General features: G+C 47.6%; 2 protein-coding genes across 2 annotated transcripts in view; one reads left to right on the top strand and one right to left on the bottom strand.

Annotated features, from left to right (window-relative positions):
* The first annotated feature begins 756 nt into the window (after window positions 1–756).
* Atp1b1 (ATPase Na+/K+ transporting subunit beta 1) lies at window positions 757–21,275 on the top strand. The gene is made up of 6 exons (NM_013113.2): window positions 757–989; window positions 5,069–5,197; window positions 14,933–15,088; window positions 16,243–16,427; window positions 18,999–19,082; window positions 19,860–21,275. Exons 1-6 carry the CDS (start codon window positions 893–895, stop codon window positions 20,121–20,123), a joined length of 915 nt encoding a protein of 304 aa, NP_037245.2. The 5' UTR covers window positions 757–892; the 3' UTR covers window positions 20,124–21,275.
* The window catches only part of Nme7 (NME/NM23 family member 7), a 129,429-nt gene continuing 127,456 nt past the window's right edge, over window positions 21,093–23,065 (bottom strand). Inside the window, 1 exon segment of the mRNA NM_138532.1 lies at window positions 21,093–21,370. Within this exon segment, the coding sequence (NP_612541.1) occupies window positions 21,338–21,370 (33 nt within the window). The 3' untranslated portion in view covers window positions 21,093–21,337.

Raw genomic sequence — 23,065 nt, 5'->3', positions numbered from 1 at the left:
TTGCAGTAAACCCAAACCAGGAGTACGGGGGTAAGACCAATAGGAGGAAGGGATTGGGGTCTCCGAGGCTCCCAGAGAGCGACGCAGGTGGAGGCCACAGCATCGGCGCCCGCGCGGGGGGCAAGGGTGGGTTGTCCAGGCACAGCTTGGGGCGGAGAGAGGGCCAGCAGAGCTTCGGGAGCACTACTCACTCACCCCAAGTCCCTCTCCGCACCACTGCTGCTGTGCCAGCCCCTCTAGCCTAGCCGGCTCCTTTGTGCCGGCCCCACGCCCGCCCCTTCGGGGCTCAGGCCCCGCCTTCTCGGCACCGGCGATTGGCCTGCGGTGCCGCCGGTAGGCGGAGCTACGGATGGTGGAGGCGCGGTATATAGTAAAGGTAGGGCGTGCGCCCTCAGCCAATTTCTCCTGCTGCTGGCCTGCGCGCCCGCGTGCCGAGCCCGCGCTCCACTCCTTTCGTCCTTCCCGGTGACTTTCCCTCCTTGTCCCTGGTCCATCTCGCCAGAGGTCATAGCAGGCAGAGTGGTGCAGCTACAGCTTGAAGCAGCAGCTGCGGGGTTCGCTGAGCCCCCCGGGAGGCGATCGGAGCGCGGGGAGAGCAGGAGTGCGGCCACGCGCCCACCTCTAGGTGCGGGGCTCGGAGCCGCCCAGCCCGCGCGCGCCCTCCTCCCTCCTCCCTCCTCCCTCCGCCCCCGCCGCACCTCCCCCTCCTCCCGCTCTGCTTAGGCTGCTCCGCGGCGCGCCTCGCACTCGGAGAGCCGCAGCGGCAGCGGCGCGTCTCGCCTTTGGAGACAGAGCCGGGCCGCGGGGACACCGAGCAGTCGCCGCGAGGACGCCAGGGCGCGCGCAGCACTCGCTTTCCCTCGGCCTCGGCCGCCACTGCTGAGCAGACACCATGGCCCGCGGAAAAGCCAAGGAGGAAGGCAGCTGGAAGAAATTCATCTGGAACTCGGAGAAGAAGGAGTTTTTGGGCAGGACCGGTGGTAGTTGGTGTAAGTAAGCGCTCCGCGGCTTTCGCCGTCGGCGCCTTGGCTTTTTCTAGGAGGCGCATCCGTGTACGCGGACACTGCGGACAGTTCGGCGCCCACGGGGCTGTCCAGGGTGTTGGGGATTGGTGGTAGGCGCTGCTAGGAGCGCGCGGCCTGGGCTTGGCATCCAGTGACAAATGCAGGGGGTCCTCAGAATGCGGCTTGGGTTGGGAGCTGAAGCTAGCTAGACTGAAGGTTTTGGGCATGGTAGGGAATCTTCGGTCAGGTTCCTCCCTCTCCATCCCCAAAGACCTTAGAAAAATGAGATTTGGGGCTGTGAGCAGAACTCATGAGCTTACCTGTTCTAATGCAGACGATGCTGCGATAGCATCATTCTCCCAGCCTAGAACTGTATCTAGAATGGAGAGGAACGGGGAGGAGAAATGCACCCACACTGCAATCCTCATACACTGCAATCTTCGCAGCCCAGAAATGGCCCAGTGAGCTCCATTATCACGGCCCGTTTTTAAGCCTTGGCTAGACACGCGACGTTTTCTTTAAAGATCTTTATGATACAGATGAAGAAACAGGTTATATTAGAACATTTCATGCCGCCTGTTGCTTCATTGGCTGGAATCCCCTCATATCCCATTGAAAATTAGATATCGTATTTGTGTTTTTTTTTTTTTAACTTCCTTGCACCGGAAAGGTTGATAGGTTTGTTTTTTTAAAGGTCATTTTGAAGGGCATAGTTGTAGACAAATCCGTGAGTCGTGACTGCGGAAGGGAGGGAGGGAACTCCCCTCTGCTGCATCATTGCCCCCTCCTTCAGTATCACCATCACCACCATCACCTCTGCCTCCTCTTTTGCCTCCTTCCCCCTCCCTCCCCTATAGCAGCATTGCAGTTACTAAGGGAACCCTGAAAACTAGCGATGCGGTGTTCCTGTTTGGGGAGGGTCTATAGAAATAGACTGGAGAATGAGTCAGGGAAACAGCGCTTGGCTGACATTTTGAAAAGGAAGAAGCCGGGATGAATGATTTTTTTTTTTCCTCTAAAGAAAAAAAATGCAGTTAGAGAGCCTCTCAAGTGACAAAAATAAAGGGTTAATAATGCATCAGACGTCAAGGTTAGTCAAGGTGAAGCCTCTTTCATTCCACCGTATTGCTAGGTCGCATAGGCATCCCTGAGCCATGGGAAAATGGAGTCTTAAATTGATGGCTTTTTATTCCGCTTTATATTCCGTTTTATTTGGGGAGACTGTTCTTCATGGGCGTATGCCCATAGCGTCCCTGTGTTTCTGTAGTGTGGGAAGGAGAAACCTGAAGAAATGTGAGGTATGTACAGGATGAACAGCCAGGGCCATTTCCAGCAACTCTGTAACTCAGCTAGGAGGCCTATGAGGTGCACTGCGGAATTGGCCCCTCCTCCCAGCCTAACTGGGGCTGGCTGCTTTCCCTGGTGGTCTGTTGTAGCATCACAGGACCAGGGGGTGGCACTGACTCCTGGTACCTCGTGAAATTTGCCCTCTAGTGTTTTTCCACTTCTTAAAACATCTTTCTTTCCTCATTCCAATCTCACACTCCTTCTTTGAATAATATTTGCTTTAGAGGGTAAGGAAGGCAGTATGGAACAGTTTGTTCTTTAAACCGACATTTAATGGGACAGCCCTTCCTTAACAGAGAGGCAGAGAGAGAATGAGCCTGTGTGGTCTCGATGGTCACATCCCACGGACCTAGGAAGCAGCCGTCATAACTCATCTTCCATTTTGTGGGGGGCTAAGCACGAAACCCAGTTTGTGTTCTGTGCTAGTCCTGTCTGCCCTTTTGACAATGTAAGAAATGGCAGAGCTGTCTGAGGCAGCCAGTGGAGAAATGGAGAGCGGTTCCTATAAGAGAGAGAGAGAGAGAGAGAGAGAGAGAGAGAGAGAGAGAGACCCCCTTTCCAGCTCTGGGCCCAACATAGATAGATGCCCTTGGGACCAGGGCAGGATGCCCTTGGCTCCGTTTTGCTTATAGGTAGATTTTTCACCAAGATGGACGGCAGAGGCTCGAGCCTGTCACCTGCTGGAGAGATCACAATTTACAAATCACTTAGTGCTTTCTATCTTTTAATTAAGTTAATACATATGTTGGCAGATTTTTATTTTTGCCATTGGTTCCCCCAGGCCACTTTTTAAACCTTATTTTTGGCATTTTAAAGGATATATATATATATATATATATATATATATATATATATATATATATCCAAAACTCCTGGTGTTCCTTGTTCTTTAAATACAGAAGGAAAAAGAAAATTTGCTTTATAGGATAAAAAATGCCCCTAAAGCTGACACACCCCAGCCCCCAACATCATGCCATCCAGCCGGTTGGTGGGAATAACCTAGCCTTTGTGTCTGTTTCTCGTGCCACCGGTAGCCTTGGTCTTGGGGAGTCCATTGCCTGAGCTCTCTAAAGCTCATTGCTGCGCTGTCTAACCGAGTGACTTTACTGCAGTGACAGGCTTACCAAATCAGTGTCCAGCAGCAGCAGAACCCCTCACTCAGCTTTGGTATTCTGTGGGCAGAATGGAAAAGGTGTATATGTTCTTGAGCGTAATCATTGCGCTTGTAAAATGACTAATTTTTCCTTCAATTTGTCTTTTAAATAGTAGCCTCGGTTCTGTGCCTTTTAAGGTTAGGATTATCTACCTGGAGTCCAGGATATGAGTAGAAAGGTGGTAGTTGTTAGGAGAGGCAAATGTGGCTAAGCTAAGAGCACCCAGGGTGGCATTGGAAGGGCAACACGACAAGACAGCAGCCGAGAAGCCAGGCTCTTGGGCTTTCTCGCCGACTGGGTTATACCAACTCTGTACCTCTTCGTTCGCTGGAAAAAATTTTCCAGATCCCTTGACGTCACAAGCTTGCCATTTGCCTACTGCTGCCTGGATACCAAATGCAGCATTTAACCCTTGTCATGCCGGGAGGAAGGGACAGAAGTGGGGGGGGCGGGGCTGTGGTTCTAGATGATGCAGCCTCCTCTCTTCTCATCTTTGCCTGTATCTTTATGTCGGGGAGACAAGGGATGAGGTTCAACGTTTTGTGTGGACTTTTATGTGTGTCTGGTTTGTTTCAATAGCTCTGTAACACTGCTGTCTTGAAGTGTGTATTCCTGAGGGGAAAGCTGGTGTTTTTCCATGTATGGCGAGGGCTGCGTTGCTCATTTCCACAACTCTCATGTCCACTTCATTCCTGGCCCCCTCCCAGCATGTACATATATGCCTTTTCAATAATCCCTTCACCCTGTGGCTTTCCCAGGGACCCTTTAGAAGGAACCTGTGCCCCCCTTTGCAGCCATGTTTCTGATAACCTTTCAGGTCTCTTGCTTCCACTTTTCCCATCTAGATGAGGCGTTTGACTGGCTCAGCACAGCCAGGCGATGCCTAGTACAGCCTGTTACTGTTCTGCTAATCGGAGAGATAATCCTTGTATATCAGTAACTGATAGCCTGATTCCAGCCTACTGGCTTCATGTTGGTTCAAGGTGGTTTTGGTTTGTTTGCTTGCTTTTTTATTTTTAAAGTTCATTTGTAGCTATTTCAGCCTGCTTATTGTTAAACCGCGAGAAAAAGAAAATGTAGCTTACACAAGCAGTCCTTACTCTTCTGGTCAGATGATGAGGTAAAGATGGCGGCCTTTGTACCATAGGGTTTCCTTTGTACGTTCGATTGGTTCCAGTTGCCGCCCTGTGTCCTTGAAGGAAAAGACAGTGCTTTGTAGACATCGACTTGTGAAGGAGAGCTCCACCTGTGTTTTTGAGTTGGTTGTTCTTAGTCATCTCAGGGTTTGGGGGACAGGCGAGTGACGCCCCTAAGGGGACACACGGCCAAGTATCAGATGCATTGCGTAAGCGTGTGAACGCAACTGCAGGTTTGCTGCTGATTTTCTGTTCTGAAAAGGAAGTGACTTCCTGTTAGCCTTTCAGCTACAGTAGAGCATTTCTCCACCTGTGCCTTCCAAAAAAGTGTGGCTCCCTCTTTTGATCAGTAGAGAAACAGGCTGAAGAGGAACCAGGAAGAGCCCGTGACTACATCACAGCCGTCTCTTGTCTGTTCTCCCCACAGTTAAGATCCTTCTGTTCTACGTGATATTCTATGGCTGCCTGGCCGGCATCTTCATCGGGACCATCCAAGTGATGCTGCTTACCATCAGTGAGCTGAAACCCACGTACCAGGACCGTGTGGCCCCGCCAGGTAAAACCCAGGGAGGGGCTTCTCCAGAGATGAAAGGGTTCCACATCCAGCGGAGAAGACACCTTCAGAAAACTGGGCAGTAGAGCTTCAAGCTAAGCATGGGGAGGAATCGGGAGCGGTGCTGCAGTTATGGCTTCTGCCCGCATTGCGGCTGAGCGCCAGATGTCTGACTGCAGATGTCTGACTTACACAGCTCTGGGGTGAAGGTGGTACACGCAGCCCCACTGTGTGACTGACATCAGGCCCTGTTGGGGGCTTCACTCTCCTTAGCCTTAACACTCAAGCGCTTGGTCAGCGGGTTCATTCTAGGGCCTTTTTGGCTCTAATACATTTTTTTTTCACTTGTGATAAATCCTTAAAAACGTCATGCTCACAGAGGAACCATGATTTCAGGGGGTCATTCTCTCTCCTGTTGATTTGACCTTGAACACAAACACCCTCTTCACATACCTCAAATACCCTTAGGGTTTTGTGAGCCCTCTTTCCCGTTTGGCTGTCTCGGTTCTCTCTAAAAAAGAGAGGTAAAAAAAGATCTTCATAGGAAAGGCAGTCCTCCATTTGGTTCTTCCGCCTGGAGGACAGAGCTGGGAGAGCAGGAATGAGTTGTGTATTGTATAACTTTCAGTTCTCACTTTATAAATGACCTTGAGGTTGCAGCTGGGGGTGGCAGTGTGGTGTCTTGTGCGGGCAAGGGTTCAGTTTGGAAACAGCCATCCGTAGGTGACAGTCTTGGGCATGTGCAAACCCGGAGCAGGGCCTGTCGAAGACGTGTCTTGCACTTTTCCTTGGGTACGAGGAGGAAGAAAGTGCAGAATGCACAGGTGGCAAACAGGATCTCACGGAACTAAGTCAACAGTCCTCTGGGCACAAGGGAAGACCCAGGGTGTTTTCAGATACACGTAGGTGGGAAGTGAAAAAAGAGAACGTGTGAGTATATGCAACGACCTGACCTGTTTCGTGATCCACAGACTCCTGCAGCTCTTCTGTGTACCGAAAGGTGGGTCTTAGGGAAGGTCGGAGCAAGGTTCTGATGTGCTGAGAACTTTAGGCTCTTGGGTGTTATGCATGGGCTCCTGTGGTTTAAGATCTGTCTTCCATGTCCTCTTCTGCCAGGGTCCTTCCTCAGCACAAGTAGCGACAGTCATTTTGTACAGAGCTCTTATTTCTTTGGTTTTGCCACTAACTTGTTCTTCAGTCATGATTTTTTTTATAATAACTTAAACTTGGAGCAAAGATGACCACACAGTCAACCTTTATTTTTTAAAAAAAGACTATATACACTTTGGAGAAGTAAGTCATTTATTTATTTTTAGTTTTTGATTTTTTGAGACAGGGTTTCCCTGTGTAGGGCTGGCTGTCCTGGAACTCACTCTGTAGACTGGGCTGGCCTTAAACAAATGCAGACCCATCATCAGGATTCTGCCTCCCAAGTGCTGGGATTAATGACGTGTGCCACCAAGCTTGCAGAACTAATGAAATAAAATTAAAAAAATTTTTTCCAGATACTTTTCTGAAACAAAACAAAACAAAAAAACCAAAATCTTTACCTTCTAAAATAAACAATCCAAGGGCGGGATGCTAAGTGAGGATTTGCAGTTGACCTTGCCCTGCTTGTCTGAGGTGCTCAGTCCCCTCCCCCACCCCATCTCCCTCTTTTCTTTCCCAGCCTTTTCTATGAGCACCTATATTTAGTGTGCTCGCCACAGTTGGTCTGACCTGACAAACCCTCACTTCTCCAAAGAATGTGAGTGGCTCATCTTGGAAGCATGCATTCCTGTCCTTTGGTCTGAGTCACAGGCGAAGTTTTCAGTGCTTCACCTTCCCAGTCATCTCGTGGTTTTTTTTCCAACTTAGTGATTCCTGTCTCTGTCTGTAGCTTTTACTTTAGCAGCAGAGTTTACAGGTCACCCTGTCCTAACCATGTGGGGTTTTCTCTTCCTCTCCTGACACTTTTTCAAACAGGATGGTAACTTTGAGTCAGGTCGGTAGAGCCCTGGCTGGTGAAAAGTACAGCTCCTGGACAGTCCTGAGCACTCTGCACCCCCTGAGGGACCCTAACTGGACCCTCCTCTTGGTATCTTTCAGAACAGATGTTGAAAACGCACATTTAGAAGGTATTAAGGGTTCATTAACTCTGCAGACTGAATAAATGCAGAGGAGTATTCTGATCTTTTGGCTTCCACTTAATGTCTCCAAGTCTACATTTTTGTCTTGAAGTAAGGAGGGAGATCCAAGTCAAGGTGTGCAAGGGAAGTGTGCGAGACTATAGCACTTAAAGATACTAGTCCTCTGACCTTGGGGCTGGAATACAAACATGGTCGGTCATGTTTGGCATGCCTTTTACACATCGAAATCCCTTGTAACCAGATATCTTCCAAACAGAGAGGGTAGAGAAGAGGGGGCAGATACAGCTGTGGCAATCCTGCCCGGCAATAATTGTGTAGGTTGTATAATGAATAATATAATAGGCCCAATGGGAAAGTCACAGACAGAGGGGGAAGATACAAAATGGAAGGGAAGTTGAAGGACAAAGCAGTCATGTGATTTCTGGACTCTGAGCAGTAGATTCTGTTCCTTCTCAGGTCTTACTGCTGCGGTTGTTAGATCTAAGCTGCTCACTCCACCCAGAGAGCAGAGTCCTGGATGAGATGTTGACGCATATTATTAAATAGCCATTTTCATAGCTCAAAAAAAAAATTCGCCATTTCTAACCTTCTGCCGCCTTAATGTAGTAAGTATTAAAGCCGTGTTTAAAGCTCAGAGCTATTCGGCAGAGCTTCCTGGAGTTATGTCAGCCTAAGAAGGAAGAGGAGGCACTTTGGAGTTGAACCCAGCCCCCACCACTCCATCACCACTGACCACACCAGACCTCAGTTTCATTATGGAGGAATAGCCTGCGATGATCAGACAGGAGCTAGGAGCAGAATGTTAGCACTTAGCAGAGGTACAGTAGAAGCAGCTGTCGGCAGCAGCCTCCCTCCCTTCTGTCTCTCCTTCCACTAGAAGCAGAAGGCTCTGCATTTGCAGACAGCGAGTTTTGGAAGATGGGGATGCTGCAGACTTAAATTTCATGGTGTGGGTCCGTTGTCCTTAGCTTTCCCTGAAAAGGATTCGAATGTCGGTGGATTAGAAAACATTCAGAAAGAGGCTCTGGGGAACCTAAATGCCACGGAAGCCAGCTCTCCCTGCCCACACCTCCACCTGCAATGCAGCATCTGAGCTTTTGTCCAGAGGACAGTCTCTTGCAGGGGTGCGGCAGTGTCTCCCCTCAGGTGGATCTGGGAGAGACGCTGCCCTTTGCCGAGCTGCAGTCGAGCCCAGTGCACACGAACGTGCATGCATGCATTCCACGTGGATTCATGCTCCTGCTCACCAGGTCTTGCTCACCTGGTGGCCTGCCCAGTGGTGTAATGGAAAAGTCTTTCCTGGGGCTGTCACCCATTCTCCCCCAACCCCCACACACTTCAGGTTATACTACCAACTGTGCAGTGAATTGAAGGTCACGGTGTGTCATTTCGAGTCCACAGAGTCCCTACCTGGCTTGCTTCCTGGAGCAAAGGTAGGAATGTGTTCTCTGTTCTTCCTCTTTAAGTTGTAGGAGGTTCTTTGTTTTATTCATAAAGATAGCTCAATGATGAGGGAACTCAGTTTAAAAGGGTCAAATTCTTGGCACCTGGATAACCAGAATTGAGGCAGGAAGGTGGGGTAGACGACTATGAGTAGGACCAGCCATTTGAGTTTCTCTTTGTGAATGGAACACAGCCAGTTCATGAGGGCACAGCCATCGTAGCCCACCCCTCCGCACGCTTCAGTCTCAGAAAACCTGTTTTTTCAAACTACACGATGATTGGCCCTCTCTGATTTCAGAGGTAGGAGTAGAACCAGTTTCTCCATGTGATTTGGAGAAACTGTCTCCTCAGAGCATTGGGTGTTTTCTACCATTTCCTGTCAGTTGGTTTGTGATCACCTAGCTGACACATTTGGGTTTGACTTCTACTCTTCCCACCCTCCCATGGATCCTGTCAACCGGTGACCGAAGGAGATAGCCCAAGTAGTTTATTTCTAAAGTCTTCTAGGTATGCAGGGAGCCCAGTGATTAACATGAAATATTTTTGGGAAGCCAGGTATGGAATGTCTTCATGTGGCTGAGAGGCAGGAGGATTGCCACAAGTTTGAGGTCAGGCCAAAACTGCAGAAAAGTGGGTTTTACTCACTTGAAGGGGAGTAAGCAGACTGGGACCTCTGCTAAGAGGAGCTAACAAGGAAATGGAAGTGATCGTGGAGGAAAAGGCAGATGTGTCAGTGTCATCTCGGGCTTGTGGGATTCACACAAGAAGAGAGACAGCATTGGAAAGACTGTTGGTCTAACACCTTCATTTCTGCTGATGTAGAATCAGACCCGATAGGACAGGTCATTGATCATTGAGGGCTCTCATGCTAGAAGTCTCCACTTGACGGCTCCAGAGAGGCTTGGGCAATGAAGGGCATCCAATAACGTATTATTACGCATAGCTTCTGACCAGGAAGGTACCCACCATCATTCAGGGATGGGCCCCCTAGAGTGTCATACACACTAAGGTCTCAGATTTCAGGATATTAATGACTCGGCCAACGTTGCATTTTGAAGTTTGACAAGTCAAGTATACACTTGTTCTTTCTTTGACCTTGGCAAAAACAAAACAAAACAAGAAACCCAGACAAACAAAAACAAAACAAAAAACCCATGGTGTAAAATGCCTAGAACTTGTCTATTGCATCCCTTTCATAAAGAAGTAGCGCCTTCCTTGTTTGGGGAATAAACACAGTCAGGAGCTAGCCAAAACATCACACTCCATATCCTGTGAAATTGTATTGTTAAAAGCTACAATGTCCTCACTAAGTAATTCTCCTGCAGCCACGGAGACGATTCCTGATGGATAATTCTGAAATCATGAAGGGCCGGGGAGCAGAGTTTGTGGCATTTGGTTTAGACTGGGCACTGATTTCTACACACCAAGGGTGGTTAACCAGCTAAGTAGACTGTAGAAAACAGGTGAGCTACTAGTCCAAGACTTTTCAAAGGGAGCAGGCTTGAGGTGTCTGGGTGTACCTAGGCTATAGATGGGACTATTGTCTCAAGGCAGGACTATTGTCTTCTGGCTACCCTGGCTAACCCCAAGGCAAAAGGTAAGTGGGAGGGGACTGGTTCCCAGAATTCTGTAAAGTAAGTCTTGATAATAACTCCACAGATAAAATAATAAATAAAAATAAAACACCTAGGTTGTTCAGATTGACACTTAAAGGGAGGGACTCTTCCAAATGAGTAACGGTAAAGGTTCACATGTGTATCCGTATAAGTCATTCTCACTCCATTTTCTTTGTAACTGGAAAGTACTTTCAACCTGGAATGGATTGGAGACAGGCGATGCCTTCATGTGAACGTTTTTCTTAGCCTTCCGTGCCCTTGGAGGTTTCTGTGGAAGATGATACCTGTTTAAGCGTACTTGGCTGTGAGTCATCAGAAGTATCAAATGATAGGTCCACACAGTCGGCTTCGGGAGCTTTGGGATTCAATGGGGAAACTGCTACAAGGTTAAAATGGCCACATTCTCCTTGAAGTACTTCAGCAGCAGATTGAGAAATCACAAACTTGCTACATTATAAACAAAATGCCGACTAGTGAAAAGCCTCTTTTCTTTTTTGTCTTCTGTTCACTTCCCCCTACTGTGAACACCTGCTGATGCCTGAAGTGGGGGTGTTTGCCTCTGTTGTTTCACAGAAGGTAGAGGCCCCAGAGGCAGGTGCATCTGGAAAGGGCAAGTGTGAAGTCAGAGGCGCCTGTGCTTGCGTGCACCTGTGTGTGAGTGTTAGGTTTTTGTGAGACCAGGCTGGCCTTGAACTCATATACACCTGTCTCTGCCTCCTGAGTGCTGGGACTATGGTTTGTGCTACCACCACCCAAACTGAAGTATTTGTAAGAACCCAAAATTAGCATTCAAATTATTGTTTCAGTTCTCCAAGGTGACTTTGCAAGGTAGCAGCAGGACTAGTTTTTGCTGGTGGTGGCAAAGCAAGGCTATATTGAGCTTCACCTCCTTATTGGACACTTAGGTGCTGAGAACAGAGTCAGGAGGCAAGACCTGCTCCAGGGACCGTGGTTTGGAACCATATAGCCAGAGGATGGATGTTCTGCTCTGGCCTCTGGGAGTTACCACTGAAGTAGAGCTCACCCTTGTTCTGTTTCTACTAACAGCTTTAGAAGTGGGCAACGGAAAGCCAGAAGCCAAAAGATCTATGCGGGCGTACCAGCTGGCAAAGGCCCTAGTTGGCAAGGTGGGGGTGGGGGTAGGGATTTGAGCTATGGGGTGGAAATCGGTGTGATTCCAGCGTTTGATTTCGTTATTTATTTGCCTTGACTAGAGAAGGGTGGCACTGATTGCACGTCACTCTTCTGGGTCAGTGGTGCCACTGCAGGTAACTATAGTACACATCGTTTTCACGGGTCAGATGGCAGGCGGCAGGCAGCTGACGCACTTCTGAGCAAGTGAGGCCAGCGTATACATCTGGGTGAACCCAAGGTCCTGAAAAACAAGGACTGAGATACAGGGACTCATGTTTGGGGGTCTGGCACATGTCACTCTGTGTCTCTTAATGGGGACCTTGGCTTGGGATGGTGAGAGAATGACAAGGACTCTCGGTAATCCCATGGTCCTTTGCTCTTCCGAGAAGTGGCATCACTGTACCTCATACAGACACCTAAGAAATGGTCCCTGAAAGAGAATACAGAGGGACAGCTGGAAAGTGAGAGGCAGTGGGGAATTCCAACTGATGCCAGGGCAGAAGGGACAGTGACGTGGGTGAGCCTGCTTTGTGACCTGGGTCCTACCTTGTTTATTTTCAGTGTGACCTTAAGGTCACTTTGTAGGTGCAGCTTGTCTGTTGGACTCCGTTGCTTTGCTAGCAGGGTGGGGTTTTGCTGTGTCTCCTGCTCTGCTGGGGCCCACAGCTTACACTGCTGTTACTTAGCAAGCTGGCTGCATGCAGTCTCCTTTCGGTTGGCTGCGGTCTCTTTTCTCCGGGCTTCCCTCTTTTCTGAAGGACAGGTGGGGCTGTTCTAGCTTCTGACATTTGATCCCTTTCATTTCTTCAGCCTTCCAGCTGCCCCACCCTCCTGGGCCTGGGAAGCCCTGCAGCCCTGTGGTAACCCTGGGCACACAGTTCTGCCCTTTGTCCAGTTCTGCCTGACAAATTCACAGGCACTTGTTCTCCGATCTTAGGCATGACTGCCCCTCGAGAGTCCACTTTCTCAGGATCCCAGGGCTGTTCTAGGAAAACACCCCCATTCTCCTGGTTTTTAATTCTCTAGCACTGGTCTGTGCCCTTCACTCCCCCAGGGCCAGGCAAATCACCTTGACTTAACGTCCTGTTTACAACTCTGGGCAGCCCTCTAGCTGCCTGCCCCTGTTTCAGTCCTATCTGTTTGTTGTCCCACACTCTTGCCCTCGATGGCTTTCTCCTTGCAGAGGTCAGAGGTTCTCAGTGCTTTGCATCATAGCACAATTGGTAAGTCACAGGGCAGCCTCCCATGTAATATAAAAACAAATTATCTAGAATATACTGAGATTGATTTAGACATAAAAAGCAATCTTTCCTGATTTAATCAAGCCAGGTGTGGTGGCTCACACCTTTGATCCCAGCGCTGGGGAGGCAGAGGAAGGTGGATTTCTGTGAGTTCCAGGCCAGCCTGGTCTACAGAGTGAGCTCTGGGACAGCCAGGGCTACACAGAGGAACCTTGTCTTGAAAAACCGGGTGTTGTGGTGGGGGAGAATGTTTAATCATGAGTACCCTTTGTTTATTTCAAGCTGAAGACTTTATGAGCTAATTCTGAAGCACCTTTCCCCCGTCCACAGCTTCCCCTCTGTCCTTTAGACTTTGCATTAGCCTGTCCAAGAAGATTCTTTACATTTAAAAAAAAGTCACTTTTATAAGAAGTATAGGGTGCGTGTGTCATGGTATACACATGTGGCGTATGTGTATACGAGGACAACTTTGTGGAGTCAGTTTTCTCTTTGCACCTTTATGAGGGTCCCAGGATCCAGTCAGGTCAGTAGGCTTGCACAGCAAGTGCTTTCCGTGCTGAGCAACCTCGCTGGCCCACGCCCCAGAAGATTCTTTGTTGTTCGGTTGGTTTGAGACAAAAAGTCTCATTGTGTAGCTCTGGCTGGCCTTGAACTTGTTTCAGGCTGTCCTGGAGCATAGAGAGCTCCATGAGTGCTGGAATTGAAGGCCTGTGCCACCGTGCTGCCCAGGAAGGTGCTTGTCATCAATCCTGACATTGTCATCTTGAGCACTCCTCTTCCCAACTCTACTCTCGCTTCCTTGTCTTCATCTCCACCCCTTCTGCCATCGCTATGGGGGCTGTTCACTGAGCAACCTTCAGGTGGGCCATGCAACCCCTTTTGAAGCTCAAGGCAATCTTTACTAGAAAAACTAACCGCTATTGCCTTTAACTTGTGTTGAAGGCTTCTTCTCAAGTCCCACACATGGCGCTGGCAAATAATTAACTAAGTTGGTTGTGCGTCCACTCGAATTTATGTCATTGTCTGCACTGATGTCGCCACTATTCAATTCTGATTCTCCAGAGCAGTCATTCTAAACCGAGGGTGCTTTATGCCCAGGTAGGGCTGGAATGGATCCTATGAGGCTGCTGGTCGAACCAGCCTTTGAGGAGAGTGGTGTGGGTGCTCCCAGTTGCCAGGAGGAGATGGAAGGAAGTCAGGTACAGCTCCTGACTAGAGGCGCCTGACACAGAGTGAGGCTGCCAGATGTCACAACAGAAAACACAGGATAGCTGGTTACCTTGAAATTTGTTACACAGAGTGTGTTCCAAGGAACTGCCCCACGCTTATTTGCAACTGGAAAGTAATTGGGTATCTTTATCTGTCTGTTCTGGACTGGACTGTCTTTCCACCTCACTGCCCTGGACCTGGTGGTGCTGTGTAGTGTAGTCCGAGTGCCCATTTGGAAAACACTACGAGGGCGGAGGCTACTGGACACGAGAGAGTAACAGCAGAGAAGGCAAACCCACGTCATGCGTCTTGAACTTCACTCTGACAGGGCCGACATGCTCAGACATTTGTATTGGCAACTGCATATGTGTCTTGAGTCGTCCCCCATTAGAAACTGAAAGAATCTATCCTAGGTTACAAGAGCCAAAGGAGCGTCTCTGTGGAGCAGTCCTGAGGTTAGAGAGACTGGGGTGACCTGGAACACAGGCAGGGGCAGGTGCCTGCTCCACATACTTCGGTGCTATGACTGAAGGGACAGCCACCTGTGTACCGGCTGCTAGCAACACGGCTTTGAACGTGACTGCATTCGAGGGCCCTAGAGAACCCCGGGGTTTGGAGAGCCGCACACCTGGGTCGGGATTCTGGTTCCACTGCTTTCTCTGCATCCTTGGCACAGCACTCTGCTTTCATTCTAAGTGGCGTTCTCATTCATAAAACAGGCTAGTGCCTACTGTGAAGTGTTGGCAAGGAAACTGGATGTTATTTGATATTGCATCACCGCCATTACATTTAGACAGCTAATCTAAATCCCATCAGATTGGATTCACCAGGGAAGTGGGGACTTAATCCATCCCGAGTTAAGAGGGGGCAAGGGAAGTGTGTTTGTGCCGGGAACGCCTGCTTTTGAAGTCTCCTGGTTGCGTTCCTACTAATAATGTCTGTCTTCCTGACTCTTCCCTGGTGTAGGATTGACACAGATTCCTCAGATCCAAAAGACTGAAATTTCCTTCCGTCCTAATGACCCCAAGAGCTACGAGGCCTATGTGCTAAACATCATCAGGTTCCTGGAAAAGTACAAAGATTCGGCCCAGAAGGACGACATGATTTTCGAGGATTGTGGCAGTAAGTGAATGACTCACTGATGCACGTGGCCCCGCTATTGGACGAGATGTCTGTCAGTTTGCTTCACTGCTTTAGCAGTCTAAAGGCAATGTCTCTGAATTCCTGTTAGAATTTACAAGGAGGGTTAGGCTTTCACCTTACTTCACAGTGATAAAAAAGGGACGAATGATGAACAAGGAGAAATCATGTTTAAAGAGGAAATGATTTAATAAAATACCCATTTTGATAATAATAGTCATACATAATATATATCAAATATACAATAGATAATATATATCAAATATACAGTAAAATACATGCACCGTTTTTCTGCAGCATGACTTAAATTCTGTATCCTTTCCATTTTTCTCTGGCTTTTTCGTTAAGTGTGGAGAGCATTTCCCAGTTAAACAATGCTTTTGTAATAAGAGGGGAATGTACAGCTTCCAAAGACGAAACTGACGACTTCCATCTTCTTGACCATTTACCTTCCACTTGGAGACATAGCTCCAGAAAGTTCTGACCCAAACCTTCCAGATCAAAAGTATTGACAGCCTTTCAATTTCATGTCCTTGTCGTAATGCCCCTGTTTCAGAGCAAAGCTGTGGATTGGTGAAAATGTTGCTGCTGGTGCTGAAGTAATGGTCTTGTTTCCCTCAGCCCTAAGTAGCTAAGCAATCCGTTAGAGAAGTGGTTCTACACTCGAGGGTCTCTACCCTTTGGGGTGGAATGACTCTTTCTATAGGGGTGGCCTAAGACCATTGGAAAACAGATATTTACATTACAATTCAATTACAGCAAAATTATAGTTATGAAGTAGCAATGAAAATAATGTTATGGCTGGGGGTACCACAACATGAGGAACTGTATGATAGGGTCGCAGTGTTAGGAAGGCTGAGAGTCATTGCCTTAGAACAACAGAAAGACCAGCCGAGCCTCAGCCTGGTGAAGCTGGTGAGCAGGTTAGCTTTGGGGTCATGTGATGGCCTTTGCTTACACTAAGACATCTTTACTTTTTGAAGAGAGCAGACAGCTTGGGGGAAGTCCTTGTCTAATGTAGACCACGTGTAGCCATGTCTTCAATGGGAAATTATAAGGAACAAGAGGTTCTTCTCTTTCTTAATGGTTCAGAGCGAACGGTTGGTGCACTCTTTAAAATGTGTTTGTGCTTTTAGGTATGCCCAGTGAACCCAAGGAGCGGGGAGAGTTCAATCATGAACGAGGAGAGCGCAAGGTGTGCAGGTTCAAGCTTGACTGGCTGGGGAACTGCTCTGGTCTCAATGATGAATCCTACGGCTACAAAGAGGGGAAGCCCTGTATCATTATCAAGCTCAACCGAGTGCTGGGCTTCAAACCTAAGGCAAGTGCCATTCTGCAGTCTCACATTCGGGGCCTGGCTGCCATGAAAAGACAGGATGTTCCAAATACGCTCACTTCTGAAGGGCAGTCGATCAGTAGTGTAGCCAACACCTTTCTCCTCGATCAAGGGTGACAATTCCGGGCCCTAATGCTGCAGTTTAACTGCCATAGCTGAATTCTGGTGTCCTTTTGGAGGCCTTGGATTTTTGTGGTTTTCTTTCTTTGAGGCAGGATTTCATGTAGCCCAGGCTTAACCTCAGTCACTTTGTAGCCAAGGCTGGCCTTGTGATCCCCATCCTCCCCATATGATCGCCATCCTCCCTGGTGATGTGCTCACTCACAGCTCCCTGTTCCTATTCCTAACTGCTCTGCTTCCTGTCCAGATAAAAGGTTATTTTCACAGGTGAGGGTCTCCTGGTTGTGTGCTGTGGTTCCAGGCTGCTTTTGATTTGGGTCCCTAAAGGAGCAACAAGGATAGTTCAGAAATGCTGGCTGTTGATCAAAAAGAAGTTTTTTTTTCCTGAGTGATGATTCCATTGCCAAACCCAGAACATATACCACTGTCTCTGCCCTTTGATAACCACACAGTTTCTAACAAGTGAACATTACTTGATCAGCAAGTTGCCACTGTTGGTCATTTTGTGAGAAATTCTTTACAAAGGGGAAAAAAATACTGGTGTTGTCTCAGCTTTTCTAAACGGTTATTTCTCAGATCACGAATGCTGTCCGTCCGTGGGCGTGGCTTTTGTCTGCAGGGTCCCTTAAGGCTGACAGGAACACTGCCCAGTATTCACACATTTTAATTCTGAGGGGATTAACTTGGTATATTGAGCCAAAGCCACTTCTTTCTGAAGCCTTCATTCGCTCAGTTTCTCCTGCTTGTCAGTTTATTTCCATGATTTTTGCTACCCAAAAGGAAACCAAATCCAAAGGCAGATTTTCTTTTTCTCTTTGTGAGATCTGGTATCTCTAGGTAGGTAGCCTTGACTGTCCTGGAACTCTTTAGAACAGGGTGGCCTTGAACTCACAGAGATCCATCTGCCTGAGTGCTGGGATTAAAGGCGTGTGCCACCAAGCCTAGCATAAAGAACCTTTATGCCACCAGAGGCAGGAACAATTAGTCAGTAGATGGCTGCTTGTCTGACTGGCTGCTCGTCTTGATGCACCTCTTGTGAATGTTAGTGTACCTGTCAACAGACTTTTAATCTCCTCACAGAGACAAGCACGGAATGGGGGGCATTGTCATTAGGACCACTGCTCCACGCATGCACTTGATACTCCCACGGCTAATCTAGCAATAGGAGGAACTGGTGTGCTTCTGAAGGAAGCCAATTTCCGCGCTCCGTGTCATTGTTTTTACTGCCGCTTACACACTTCCAGTAGCACCTGTTTCACAGAGGCCCAGCTTGGGCTGCTGTGAGTTCTGTCTTCTACATCTGGATGTGCTGTTCAGTACAGACCCTGACTCCTTCTATATTTGGTCTCCACTTAATGCGTTCCTTCTTCTCATTTGCCTACCCCTTCCCAAATCCCCAGCTAGTTTGTGTCTCCCCTACCCAAACCCCCATCTGGTTTGTCAGTGGGGCTGTTTTTTGTTAGAGACTGCCGTGTCTCGTCATTTCCATTGGTGGGCCTGGTTCCGTATCTTCAGAGGACAGCTTCTAACAACCTTTTTGATCAATAAGTGTTTTCTATTCCAAGTTTTCAAGGCAGCACCGTTGGTAGCAGAAGCCCCTATTGAGTCAAATCTAGACGTTTGTTCATGTTCTTATATCCTTAACAAGAGATGCTAAGACATGGATTCTTACTGGTGTGCAGCCCTCAGCACAGCTGTTCATGTGTGCGTGTGTATGTGTGTGTGTGCGTGCGTGTGTATGTGTTCGTGTGTGTGTGTGCGTGTGTGTGTATGTATGTGTGTGTGTATGTGTGTGTTGTGTGTGTGTACATGTGTGTATGTCTGTATGTGAGAGTGTGTGTGTGTGTGTGTGTGTGTGTGTGTGTGTTGTGCTATGTCTTATGACCAGGTTAGATGGATGTAGGGCTAACCCGAGTAAGCAAATGGCTGCCTTCCAGGATCCATATTCTAGCTTCTTTGGAGCTAGATGGGCCAGGGGTGGAGGGAAAGGGCCCACATTTTGCCCTGTCTTTTTTTCAGACTGCCCCCAGGCTTGGCGGAAGGTGAAAGCCTGTTTGAAGACTGTGTTGTTGAGGAAAAGCATTGCATGTTTCCTCGTGACTCGGTATAGAAGTCCACTCTTGCACTGGAGGTGCACTTGACTCTTGCATGTGCTGGCTGCCATCTTAGCAGCCACCCAGTTAGCTCCTCATTGTCCTGAGTCAGGCTGATGGCAGGTTAGCGCCAGGCTGTGTCACAACTCGTTTGTAGCGATCACTTCAAACAAAATCGAACAATTTTCTCAAATTGACAGGGGGGAGTCGCCCATTTGCTTTCCTGATGTGTCCTATTATCTCAGCAGCTTATTGTCAACAACGTGTATTTGTTTGGACTACAAGTTACTTTTATTTTTCAGGAAAAAAATATTTTGTTGACCAATGTGGGTTTTACTTTTAGCCTCCCAAGAATGAATCCTTGGAGACTTACCCTCTGACGATGAAGTATAATCCAAACGTCCTACCTGTCCAGTGCACTGGCAAGGTGAGAATGCATCGGGGCTACAGAGGGAGGGAGGCAGAGTGGAGCAAGGAAAGAGGAATGGGCGAGACTCCTCAGTCAGGGGGACAGTTTTAATGCAAGAAACTGCTGTCAGGTGGGTGGGTGTTGGGCTCAAAAGATGAATGGGAACTATACAAGCTAAAGGGATAGAGGTGTAACTGATACAACCAAGTTTGTTTGCTGGCACAAGACATGCAAATATCTAAATTTCTGAATTCAATCTAATGGAATGTGGGTTTATGGGCTGAGAGGTGAGCTAGGCCACAGCATGTGCTGAATTCTGGGGCCACCTTTCTTTCCTCTCTCTTAATGAATGCTAAAAATGAGTGCCACTGTACCAAGCCAAGAGATGGATGTTAGAAACAAGGGGCAAATATGTAAGTCTCTGGAGAGAATATCACTGAAGAAACTGTCTATAAGGAGACGGTATCCACCAGAACAAGCCAGGGGTCCTCTCACTATTGGCCTTCTTGGAAGGCAGAGCCAGCTTAGAGAAACGCTTGGCCTTTGCCTCAGTACCACCATTTGCACAGAGCCCCCTTTTGTGATGCTTTGGGCTAGAATTGACCTCCATCCTGGGATGCCACTCATCCATGTCACCCAGTGCTCGATGGGCTCAGCTTCTGAGAGGCGTGAGGTGGGCGTGCCATGGGGTGGCTTGTTTTCCTCGACTGCAGTCTGTGATGGGGTTGAGTGTTGTTGAGACCCATGACGTGTGCGCGCCCTTAAAGTTAAATTGCGTTTCCTTTTGTTCTCTAGCGCGATGAGGATAAGGATAAAGTTGGAAACATAGAGTACTTTGGGATGGGCGGATTCTATGGCTTTCCTCTGCAGTACTATCCCTACTACGGCAAACTCCTGCAGCCCAAGTACCTGCAGCCCCTGCTGGCCGTGCAGTTCACCAACCTCACCTTGGACACTGAAATCCGCATTGAGTGTAAGGCGTATGGTGAGAACATTGGGTACAGTGAGAAAGACCGTTTTCAGGGACGCTTTGATGTAAAAATTGAAGTTAAGAGCTGATCACAAGCACAAATCTTTCCCACTAGCCATTTAATAAGTTAAAGAAAAAGATACACAAACCTACTAGTCTTGAACAAACTGTCATACGTATGGGACCTACACTTAATCTCTATGCTTTACACTAGCTTCTGCATTTAATAGGTTAGAATGTAAATTTAAAGTGTAGCAATAGCAACAAAATATTTATTCTACTGTAAATGACAAAAGAAAAAAATAAAAATTGAGCCTTGGGACGTGCCCATTTTTACTGTAATTAGACTCCGTAACTGACTTGTAGTGAGCAGTGTTCTGGCCCCTAAGTATCGCCGCCGTCTGTTTTATTTAGTGTACAGTACTATAGGTGCGCACTCTGGTCATTTTCCAAGCCATGTTTTATCATATCTGTTTTCTACTTTCCGTGAGCGAGGTTTGCTGTCCAAGGTGTAAATACTCATGGGAATAAAACTGGCATGGTACTTTCCCTTCCTTTCTCATTTTCTTGGCTCTGAGATTTCAAAGGTAACGGCCCATCAACAAGCATTTTTAACACACTCCATAGTCTTTCCCTGTGGTATCAGGTCTTTACTATTGTTTTTCTTTGTTTCCTGGGGCTGGGGGGTGGGCTGTCGTGGGGGAACTGCCCTTTAAATTCTAAGTGACGCTGCAGAAAAACAACGGTGATGGGTTGTGTTGTGCTCCGTGCTGAGTGCTGTCTCGCCATCTCTCCCCTTGTCCTCCAGTGTGCTCCGAAGCTGTGTCTGATCTGGATCTGCCCGTCACTTTGGCTAGTGATGGGGCTAGTTAATTTGCTTAGTACATTTCCTTTTCCTTCTTTCCTTTCTCTGGAGGCATCATGTGCTGGTGCTGTGTCTTTATGAATGTTTTAACCATTTTCATGGTGGAAGAATTTTATATTTATGCAGTTGTACAATTTTATTTTTTTCTGCAAGAAAAAGTGTAATGTATGAAATAAACCAAAGTCACTTGTTTGAAAATAAAATCTTTATTTTGAACTTTATAAAAAGCAATGCAGTACCCCATAGACTGGTGTTAAATGTTGTCTACAGTGCAAATCCATGTTCTAGCATATGTAATGATTGCCAGGAGTACAGTGCTCTTGTTGGTCTTGTGTCAGTCAGGTTAACACAATGGACAATAAAAGAATGAACACATTCTTCACGTGTGTGACTCACTTGTCTGAGCGTCTCCGTCTGTGTTGTCTTTACTCTGTACGGCTAATTATCCAAGATCTTGAAGAAATACTGGACCTGAAAGGCAAGCACAGGCTGTCATTAGCAACATGCAGGTCTGGGCTCTCCCTCCTGCCACCTGCTGAAAGGGTGGAGGGCCTACGGGACCTGGGGACATGGATACACACCTCTGCCCCAAGACATGACGAGTTATTAACAAGAGGCAGAAAGGGAGGCTGAGGGTTAGTTTTTAGAAGTGTTTTACACCGCTGTTCCACTCCGTGAACACAGGAAATCCTGACTCCTGTGACAGTAAAAGTGTTCGCTGAGTGTGTGTATGTGTAAATGTTTCTATCAGTTGACTTAAAAAAAAATAATGTTAGGTTTGAGACTCAGTAAATTAAAAAGTGTGTATCTTGGCCATATTTAATAATTAGTCTTAGTAGAAAAGACAAAAAATTTTACACTTTCTGAACATTTTTCTGGTATGATCGAGTTGAAGATTTTGTATTGTCAACATGGGGGCACGCACATTAAAATGATGGTGACATGGGCCTGGAAACCTTGCAGAAGGCCCGTGTAACCACAGCTCAGCCATTGTTCCTACCCTCAGGCTAAGGCCCACGGCAGCTGGCTCTGGAAGACTAGAGCTGAGTCACAAACACTAGCAGTCGGGTTCGTGCCCATACTCAAAACCCTCACTTTTCTCTCGTGTGGCACCCCACACCTGTGATCCCACAACTCAAGAGTCACAGCGGAAGGCCTTGTCTCACCACGCGCAGCCGCAAATTATGAGATGACAGATGAATAGCAGAGGAACAGTTCCTTCACGTGGCAGGAAGTTAACAAAAGACAACTTTGTTGACCAGCCCAGTTCCTCAACTTTACAGGTTTAGGGATTCTCTTTAATTACTGGGGAACTGGCAAAATTCATAAATGGTGTCTTCAATATGAAAGTGGGTTTCTCAGAAACTGAGCCATACATTTATGAGAAGAGAGGTGTCACTCCAGCGAAGAAGATGGTTTATTTTATGGAAACAGCTCCTTTTGAGCTGAGGTCTCACTATGTAGCCTTGCCTGTACTAGAGCTCTATAGGTAGGTGCTGGGATTGGGTGTGTGCCCCCATGCCTTGATACAGCTTGTCTTCTTTAGGCTGTGAATGAATTATGCTCATGATGTTTGAATAAGAAGGGGATCTCATGAAAGAATTTTAAACTAAAGGACAATTTACAACTGTTTTGAAGCTATTCAAAGGTCACAGTCTTGTTGAGACAAACCTACTGGTTTCACAGACCCCAGGGACCCCAGTGTCCCTGAACTACTGTACAACCACACAAGTAATTTACCTATTACTTCCTTCAAGATTCTCTCCAAATCTTGTTTCCCATAACCTCTCCAGTGCACTCCCCACCCATGATGCTCTGGACTGTACCAGCTAGGGCCTTTCCAATTCACTTAACATATACTCATTGCCCGCTGCATACCTATTTCGTCAAGTGTCCCTTCAGCTAGAACTAGGTCAAGCCTCCAAAGCGTAAGCCACTCGCAGTGACACATTAGTGTTAAGTGCTTGCACACTCAAGGCGATTTGCCTTCTGTACACTCATTGTAGATTTTTTTCATGCTCACATTCACGTATTCTAACCACTTGGGTGTGTGCAGAGCCAGCCAGCCACCTACCTCCTATACATAGAATGATGGTTATCCTGTTTGTCTAGATCCAGCCAGTCAAACACAGAGAGAAGGGGACGAGGTTTTCAAAGGCTGTGTTA

This window comes from Rattus norvegicus, chromosome 13 (genome assembly GCF_036323735.1).
Source record: "Rattus norvegicus strain BN/NHsdMcwi chromosome 13, GRCr8, whole genome shotgun sequence".
Taxonomy (NCBI): Eukaryota; Metazoa; Chordata; class Mammalia; order Rodentia; family Muridae; genus Rattus; species Rattus norvegicus.
Note: the sequence above shows the minus strand (reverse complement) of the source record. Positions and strands in the feature narration are given on the sequence as shown.